This window comes from Panthera tigris, chromosome X, assembly GCF_018350195.1.
Source record: "Panthera tigris isolate Pti1 chromosome X, P.tigris_Pti1_mat1.1, whole genome shotgun sequence".
Lineage (NCBI taxonomy): Eukaryota > Metazoa > Chordata > Mammalia > Carnivora > Felidae > Panthera > Panthera tigris.
Window position 1 is genome coordinate 41,897,063 of NC_056677.1, and position 9,074 is coordinate 41,906,136.

The 9,074-nt window shown below is 46.5% G+C and overlaps 1 protein-coding gene across 3 annotated transcripts; it reads left to right on the top strand.

Moving 5' to 3' along the window:
• The first annotated feature begins 4,919 nt into the window (after positions 1 to 4,919).
• Positions 4,920 to 8,480, top strand: RBM3 (RNA binding motif protein 3). Of its 3 annotated transcripts, none has more exons than XM_015537336.2 (7): positions 4,920 to 5,026; positions 5,617 to 5,736; positions 5,991 to 6,097; positions 6,741 to 6,846; positions 6,943 to 7,048; positions 7,479 to 7,564; positions 7,896 to 8,480. In XM_015537336.2, exons 2-6 carry the CDS (start codon positions 5,634 to 5,636, stop codon positions 7,537 to 7,539), a joined length of 483 nt encoding a protein of 160 aa, XP_015392822.1. In that variant the 5' UTR covers positions 4,920 to 5,026; positions 5,617 to 5,633; the 3' UTR covers positions 7,540 to 7,564; positions 7,896 to 8,480. The 3 variants fall into 3 exon arrangements, with proteins under 3 accessions (XP_015392822.1, XP_015392823.1, XP_007081685.1); XM_015537337.2 differs by having other exon boundaries at positions 7,479 to 7,560; XM_007081623.3 differs by having other exon boundaries at positions 7,482 to 7,564.
• Positions 8,481 to 9,074: the final 594 nt, after the last annotated feature.

The following is a 9,074-nucleotide window of genomic DNA, read 5'->3' on the forward strand; positions in this document are numbered from 1 at the left end:
AGAAACCACTCCTCAGCTTTCTCTCTCTCACTTTTGTTGGCACACAAATCAAGCACTGATAAAACTCAGGCCCTAAAAGAAGTCACCCACTTATTTGAGAAGATAATGATCAAAAGAAGGCCCTTTTCCCCCACTTACTTTCTCAGAAGGTGGATTCTTCTGTAGGCCAGTTGCTGTCCTCCCCAAAGGACATGGCAAATGATGGGTTAGGCAACTGGGTTCCTTCAGGTTCTGGCCTGGCTGCACCAGGTCCTGGCCAGAAGTTGCTGCACTAGGCTGAGATGAGAGGCATTGGGGCAGCCATCCTCCCATCTGTCTCCCTCAAGAATGCCATATAAAGCTGGAGATCACCCTTAACAGGTTCCCATCATGACCCGGTATTTGGAGGGGAAGCTGACCATTACTCTGATGAGGGCTCAGGCACCGGAAAAACAGGACAAGACCATTCCGTGTCTAGGGTACTCCCAAGTGCAGATAAGGTGCTCAGACATATGCCATCCAAGGGCTATCCAAGATTGAGCATCTGGCCCTCTGAGGACCTGAAATGTCCCCTTTGTCAGTCACCAGCTGATACCCTTTGGGTGCATTCTGTGAGTAATGAGCTCAGATATTTCAGGGGTCAGACAAGTCAATTTTGTGTATAGCAGGTTGGGACCTCTGAGGGTCAGAGGGGTCCTTTCTGTGAATAGGAAGCTCGGATACCCTGAAGGGCAGAAACCTCTATTAGTCCCTGAGGACACTTGGGGTTTCTCGTCCCTGCCAAGATGGCAAACAGCACAAGCCACTGACTCCCTTGCCTGAAAGCAACCCTGGAGTAACTAGAGGGAAACATGAGTTCCAGAAACCACAGCACAGCTATGAAGACCTATGGGAAAATGGAAGGCTGTCTCTAAATGGACTATGTTTTGAGTGGCGATGGCTGCAGGCAGCAAATATGGGATAGGTTTAAATTCTGGCTCTTCCCTCTCCCCCATGTTGTGTTGGGAAGGCTCTTATATGCCCCTCATTGCAGACATCATCCAAACCACTTACAGTTGACTGGGGAGCTACCATCAGGGCAGCAAGAACCCTGTTGAGGGGAAGAAATGAGCAGCCAGAGGCAATCACCCCTCCACCCGCCCCCCTTCAGACACCAGGGCTGGTGGTGACACCTAGGGAGATGGGCTCCTCTTGGGGTTTAAAGATGAAACCTCTCAGAGGAATTGTCAAGTGGTGTGCTAGCAGATGGGACACCACTTGACTCACTCCAGGTGACTGAGCAGAGTTGAATCTGGCCTTCAGCCTTCCCTCAATATGCTGTATATGCCAGAACAGCCACTTACATCAGGAGAACGTGAGCTCACCACCAAAGCAACTAGACACCAGGGTAGCATAACTGCCTCCAGAGAAAAATAAACTGGATGTATTTGTTAGCCATTGACATATAACAAATTACCCCCAAAACTTCACAGCTTAAAACAAACATTTATTTTCTCATTTTCTGAGTGTCAGGAATCTGGGAGCCAGTCAGCTGGGTGGTTTTGACTCAGGGTCTCATCTGAGGCTTCAGTCAAATTGTCAGCCCAAACTGCAGTCAGCCGAATGCGTGACGTGGCTGAATGACCCACTTCCAATGTAGCCCACTCACGAGGCTGTTGGCAGGGGGCTTCGGTCTTTCACCACCTGAGCTTCTCCATGCAGCTCCTCACAACACGTGGGCCCAACAAGCAGGCAAGAGACCACGACCAAGACAGAACTGTAGTGGCTATTATAACCTAACCTCAGAAATGACATACCATCACTTCTGCTGTATTTTCTTGGTCACTCAGACCAACCCTGGTACAACATCGGAGGGAACTACACAGGATGTGAATACCATCAGGCAGGGATCAGTGGGGGCTATATTAGAGGCTGGCTACCACACTGGATGACATAATATCTGAAGCAGAAGTACTGGGACAGACATGAAGAATTTTAAGTACAATAAATAAGAGATAATATTGGAATATAAAACCAGAACAAGTGGGGCACCTGGGGGGCTCAGTTGGTTAAGCATCCGACCTTAGGCTCAGGTCATGATCTCTGGGTTCATGGGTTCAAGCCCCATGTCCAGCTCTGTGCTGACAGCTCAGAGCCTGGAACCTGCTTTGGATTCTGTGTTTCCATCTCTCTCTGCCCCTCCTCTGCTCACGCTCTGTCTCTCTGTCTCCCTCTCTCTCTCTCAAAAATAAATTAAAAAAAAAACATTTAAAAATTTTTTTAAATTTTTTAAAAGAAAAAATAAAACCAGAACAAGTGATATAAAAAGGACCCAAAGGAAATATTAGGTATGAGTATAATAGGAAAAAGGAACAGAAAAATACTGTAAATGGAGAATATGAAATGGGATGTCAGAAGTTTTAATATAATAGCAATAACACAAATATTTAGAACACAGACACTCATTGGATTAAAAAAAAAAAAGGTCCAACAACATACACAAAGATTAAGAAATGTTGAAAATGACAGGATGAAGAAAGGATACGGCAGACTAATAACCCAAAGAAAGCTGGGATAACCATCCCAATAGCTAACAATACAATTTAAGATCACAAAAGAGAAGGACATAGACTGATTGACAAGATACGTCTACCATAAACACATATACTCCTAAGGAGTGCTGAACAATATATTTTTAAGCTCAATATATAATCATTACATATATATAAAACACATTCCTTTTCTTTCTTTTTTTAAAATATTCATTTATTTTTGGGAGAGCCCAAGCAGGGAAGGGGCAGAGAGAAGGGGACAGAGGATCTGAAGCAGGCTGTGAGCCCGATATGGGGCTTGAGATCATGACCTGAGCTGAAGTCGGATACTCAACCGACTGAGCCACCCAGGTGCCCCTATAAAAACACATTGCTGTATAACCCACCACTTAACAAACAGAGAAGACTCCTTTTATGCTTATACTTAACAATTACAAAAATAGACCACAATAGGGCACAAAGAAAAGTTCAATGAGTTCAAAAGTATCAATATTAAGCATTATCTCTGACCATAATACAATAAAATTAGAAACATCAAAAAGCTAAAAGAAAAAAAAAGCCCCCAGTTTTGGAAACAAACATTATTAAATAACCCTTGGATGAAAGAAGAAATCATAAAGAAACCTTAGAAATGTTTACAGGGGCTCCGGAGTGGCTTAGTCGGTTAAGCATCTGAGTCTGGATTTCATCTCATCATGTCATGATCTCATAGTTGTGAGATGGAGCCCTTGCCGGGCTCTGCACTGGGCATGGAGCTTGCTTAAGATTCTCTCTCTCCCTCTGCCCCTCCCCACCCCCCGCGTGCCCACACTCTTTCTCTCAAAAAAAAAAAAATTACAACTAGGGGCACCTGGCTGGCTCAGTCAGTAGAGCATGAAACTCTTGATCTTGGCATTGAGAGTTCAAGCCCCACGTTGGGCATAGAGCTTACTTAAAAATATAAATAAATAAAATGTTAAAAAAGAAATATTTACAGCTAAATAATATAACACTACTGAAAAAAATTGTAGCACACAGCAAAATCAGTTAATAAGAGAAACCTATACCTTTCAATACTTTTATCAGGAAAGAGAAGTTGAAAAATATACACTTTAAGTCCAATAAAATGATTACTTGTGGGAGGAAGAGAACAACAGTTGGGTGCAGTATTAAAAGAATGAATAAAATGAGGGGCTTTGCATGGAACAACAAGGAGGATGTGTCATGAACTGTAAGAATATGATCAGAGATCAGACACTTTGAAAGGCAAACAAGTACTTCTTTTTTCATGGGGGTTCAGATTCTCTGAGGGCTATCTAAGGCCATTATATATGTGGACAATGTGAAATCTATTCATATCCATCCTGGACATAGGAGGTCTGGATATGGCAAAAGCCAGACAAGTCCATTTTGTGGATGCGTACCATACCGTAATGTGAAAGTTAACAAATCTAGTCTGTGTTGGGAGGGCTGACCCTCAGAAGGAGTTCATTCTATGGATAAGAAATTTAGTTTCTGAGAGCAGACTAACCCGGTCCTCCTTGATGCAGAGCTCAGACACCCTGAAGGCTGGAAAAGACCAAATCATGAGCAGTGAGCTCAGCCTCTGCTTTAGATAATTCCACTGTGTACTGTGAAAGTCCTCTCTGTGGATCAAGGGCTCGGGAACCCTGAGTGATAGCAAAAATGGTTCTGTGGATTGGGATTTATTCCCTCTGAAGACTGGAGCATCCTGTTTTGTAGAAGGTATCGCAGGCAGTCTACTGGCAGGGAAATCAAGAGACTGGCTTCAGGAAGCTGTCAGATAAGGAGGAGGGCTCAAGTCAGAAATGAGAAGTAATGACGCCAGGAAAAAGGATCCCATGACAAGCAGCTAGCTGTTGGGTACAAAGAAGTAAAAATAGGGATCAGGATTAGACACTGAGAAATCGCAGGGTCTGACGTTAAGGACTGTGAAGGGTTAGGACGGCAGGGGCAGTGAGGGATAAAACATCGGGCCCTTCAGGTGTATGAGAGGACTGAGAGGTGAAGGAAGTTATCTGAAGATGGTAATTATGTCGTCAGGGCCCTTCAGGAAGACGATTGAGATGGCGAGGGACACGTCGGAACCAAGGGGGAAAATCAGGTCAAGGATAGCGAGGGTGATGTCACGGACGGAAAGGGGTATACGCGAAAGGTCCGAGCGCAAAAGGGATGGAGACCGCTGGGCCAGTGAAGGGATGTGGACCGCAGGGCGCATCAATTACAGGAAGGTTGCCTCCAAGCCCGGAAGCGTGCTGAGGCTGAGGATATTGGTCCGTTTGCTCTGCCGTACCTTCCTCCCACCCCTTTCCACGCCCCCTTACCCTTCGCACCCCCCCCTTTACCCCGCCCTTGCTGGCTTCAGCCAATGAACATGCACGCTCGTGCGCGCGAGGGACGTTCCGTGACGTACTCGCTACGTAGGCTTTATCAAGCGTCTTCCCGCGCGGTGGTCTTCCCAGTCTCTCTTCTCCGTGGCGGTAGCTGTCCTTCTGGTCCTTGTGCTTAACTTGCAGGTGAGCAGTGCATGTCTTGCGGGCTAGCTGCTCCTCGCCTCACTGATGTGCGCCGTGCCGGCCAGGAGCGAGGTGCACGAGTGGGGAGAGCAGCGGCTTCTGACACGTAGGCTTGGGCTTCTCCCGAGTGGGCGGGTCCCGTGCTCAGGAGTGAAACTTTGCTGTTGGTGGGAGGCTGGTGTGCTATATCCGAGTGCGAGGAATGCTGGGAGGGGTTGGCGACATCTGTGGCGGCAGTGGCTGCGCGACAGTCAAGTTTGTGGGCTCCTCTTCCCCCACGTGACCGGCGCCATCTTGTTCTGCGGGCACTGAGGGAACGCGGGGATGTTGTGGGCCTGCGCAACGGGACAAAATGACGGGCGTGGTGGTGGAGGGTGGTCTGGGCATGCGCGAAGGCGGCCCGCAAATGGCCGCTTGCCTGGTCCAATACCGCAGATTCCCGCCTTTTCTGCTCGTGTTCTCTCTTTAGTTGCCTCTTGTTTACTGTCTACTTTTTATTGCCCCCCCTTTTTTTCCCGTTCTTTCTTATTTTCATTTTTTTTCTTACCATGTCCACGGTGTCTCCCACCTTTTTTTCATATTCCCCGTAGTACCCGAATTGACTGCCATGTCTTCTGAAGAAGGGAAGCTTTTCGTGGGAGGGCTCAATTTCAACACCGATGAGCAGGCTCTGGAAGACCACTTCAGCAGCTTCGGTCCTATTTCTGAAGGTGAGACATGAGCCAGATGCGTGATGAGTGGGTATTTGTGAAAGTATTGGGAGCCTTGCATTTCAAGAAATATAAGAAAAATCAGGACCCTAGGCTTTTACATTTTGCTTTTCCTGTTGCTAGGCCTAAGGTGTAGTTTTACAGGAATTCCATAGTTTTCAATTGAGGATTGGTGGGAGATGTTCATTGTCTACCCGATGGTCTTTTGTCGCTTTTCATTTCTTTTTACTCACATTCTCTCTCCTTTCCCCCAGTGGTCGTTGTCAAAGACCGGGAGACTCAGCGATCCCGGGGTTTTGGTTTCATCACCTTCACCAACCCAGAGCATGCCTCAGATGCCATGAGAGCCATGAATGGAGAGGTGAGGCCTCCTGCCTGCATAGGGGCCCTGCCCCCATCTGCCACTTCCAGCATTCTTTCTGTTTTTCCTTCTGTGTCTGCTAGGGGCAGCGCGGCCACCAAACCCCGCAGTGCCCACTCACAGGAGCGTGACTGCCTTCTGTTCTAGGGGGTGGAGGGCAGCGGCAGACAGAGCCGGGCTGCCTGGGAGGCGACGACTGGTCCTGCATGAGGCCGAGAAGCCACCTGTGGATGGTTGACCTGCCCTGGGCTTAGGTAGTAGAGTCTGCAGACCTGCGGGCCTGGCCCGGAGAGGACCTCGTGAGTCTTCTGGGATGGACTCTGAAGTCTCAAACCAAGAGAGGTGTCTGTCTAGCCCTAATAGTGGGGCAGCTTATAGGAGTGGGGAGGAGAACTCGGCCTGAGTTCAGTCAAGATGTAAGTAGTAGCAGGGGGAACACGGTGGATTCAGGTCATTTTGTGGGGTTCTATAGCTCCTGATAAAGCCATTGTGGTCAAAGGAGCTTGTTCTGGAACATGGCACCCAGAACCTGGTGCCCAGCAGGAGTTTCTGGGCTCTTTTGCCCACCTGCCCTACCCATTCTTTCCTTACCACTGTCCTGTCTGACCACCAATCCATCCTCCTTGTGTCTCCCCACACCTAGTCTCTGGATGGTCGCCAGATCCGTGTGGATCACGCGGGCAAGTCGGCCAGGGGAGCTAGAGGGGGTGCCTTTGGGGCCCATGGGCGTGGTCGCGGCTACTCTAGAGGTAGGTGCAGTGGTAAGTTTGGGTATGGGAGGGAGCCACTTGTTAGTGACCTCTGTCTGGACAACTGCCTTTTAATTTTTTCTTGATCTGCTGTAGGTGGTGGGGACCAGGGCTATGGGAGTGGCAGATACGACAGTCGACCTGGAGGATATGGGTATGGATATGGATATGGATATGGAAGGTCCAGAGACTATGGTGGCAGGTGGGTAGCCAAGGGATTGGGGTACTCTGGTGGTGCTGCTTCCTTCTTAAGAGCTCAGCCTCCTGAGAGTTCATACATGCCCATTTTAGTGTTACTAGCATTTGTTTCTACAAAATGCAATGAAAGTATAAATATGAAATTTAACACGTTTTGGGTTCTGTATAGTGCATTAATTGTAAGATGGCGTAGACATAATGTACATAACATGTATCATTTGTTAGTTGTATATATTGTATTTATGCTGTAAGTATCTTACACGTAATTATGTGATTTCTGTACAGTATTCATGTGCTTGAATATATCCCATTTTACACACTGAAGCGCATGTTATAATATGTCAAAAATGACAGGATATGTAAATAAGTATGATTGTTAATATCAAGGTGTATATAATACATCCTTGTTAATGCTGACGTGTGTTTTTTCCCAGAAGCCAGGGCGGTTATGACCGCTACTCAGGAGGAAACTACAGAGACAATTATGACAACTGAGATGAGGCATGTGCACCTAATGTAGGTGAGGCTTATATGTTGCCACTGAGCAGACCTCTGTCCACCAGCCCTGTCCTGTTCATTCACTCCCCTTCTGCCTGCACATTCTTCACCTGTCCCACCTGACACCATTCCTAGGCCTCTTTGTTCTCAGGTGCCTTGTCAAGGCTAGTCTGCTGGGGGTGGGGCGTGTCTAAAAACTTGTCTCCCCTATAATCTACACTTGCTGGGCATGGAGGAGATGAAGCGGTATTGTTGTTGTCCAGCCTTCAGCACTCCTTGTCAACCCTGGGAGGTGAGCATGTTTGCCTGTGCCTTCCCAACATTACAATTCTCCCCCTTCTTACTGTTCTCAGATACACAAGGAATAAAACTTCTGATCCAGGATCATCCTTCCAAATGGCTGTATTTATAAAGATTTTTGGAGCTGCACTGAAAAATCTGTTTAGTACATCAACTTCTATTTTTGAATTGAGCTCCCAAGGTAGCTTGTTACAAAGACCTTTTAGAAAGTTCCATATGTCTTTTAAAGTTCTTCCTCCCATTTAAAGACAAATCCTGGGACATTTGTAGAGTCTGGGTATTTTTCTTTTTACCAGTTTTTTAGTTTGGGCTCTCAGGATTACGGGCTATGGCAAAAAATGTTTGGTCACTTTTTTTTTCAAATGATGTGCATTTAGGGACATTTTAAAAACCTGTATACAATGTTTATCGTGATTAGGAAGCAATTTCTAAATGCAGCTGCAAGAACATGATTAGAGGTGATTTGGGGTTTTTGTTTTGTTTTTATTCAAGGTCACCACCCTGATACACAGAAGTTTCTTAGAACTTGTGAATGTCCTTTTCTTTAATACTGGAAGAAAAAATACTCTGTTGTGTTTCACTTAGCATTTAGGATGTCTTTCACGGAGCTGATTAAAAAGTTGAAATGTGAAAACAAACTGATACTGATAGTGCTTTTTCTTTGTTCAACCTAGTTTTCAAACTTAAAATAGGAGATCAAGAGGGGAGGCTTTCAAGAAGAAATTTAGTTGGGGGGTAAGCAGTGGTTGCCAAAAGAGTCTCCAAGTTTGGTTGGGGTATATATACATGAAGTGTGGGGGTGGGTCCCTGAGATGACCTCTTCCCATTGTTTTGAATACTGTCAGCTTGGGAATCAGACTGCTTGGGTTTGCATCTCCCTAGTTTCTCTGAGCATCAGGTGGGTGCCATCACAGGATTGTTCTGAGAATTAAAGCATCAGATGGGATTTAAACATTGGCATAAACAGCATTTCCAGTTTCTTTGAAATGTTGAAAGTTTATTTTGAGAGCACGGGTGGGCAAAGAGGGAGAGAATCCCAAGCAGGCTCTGCTGTCAGTGAAGAGGCGGACACAGGGCTCAAACTCATGAATCTGGAGTTCATAACCTGAGCCAAAATCAAGAGTTGATGCCTAACCCACTGAGCTACCCAGGTGCCCCAGTCTGGTCTGGTTTTGTACCTTAGCTCGTCTTCATTCCTCAGTCCTGATTCCAATGAGTTGTGGCTTCCACCT

What these genes read in the sequence shown, in the direction of transcription:
- RBM3 (XM_015537336.2), top strand. Translation starts at nt 5,634, where the DNA reads ATGTCTTCTGAAGAAGGGAAGCTTTTCGTGGGAGGGCTCAATTTCAAC. An exon ending in CTTCGGTCCTATTTCTGAAG is followed by an intron (nt 5,737 to 5,990) that starts GTGAGACATGAG and finishes CCTTTCCCCCAG; the next exon opens with TGGTCGTTGTCAAAGACCGG. An exon ending in TCCAGAGACTATGGTGGCAG is followed by an intron (nt 7,049 to 7,478) that starts GTGGGTAGCCAA and finishes GTTTTTTCCCAG; the next exon opens with AAGCCAGGGCGGTTATGACC.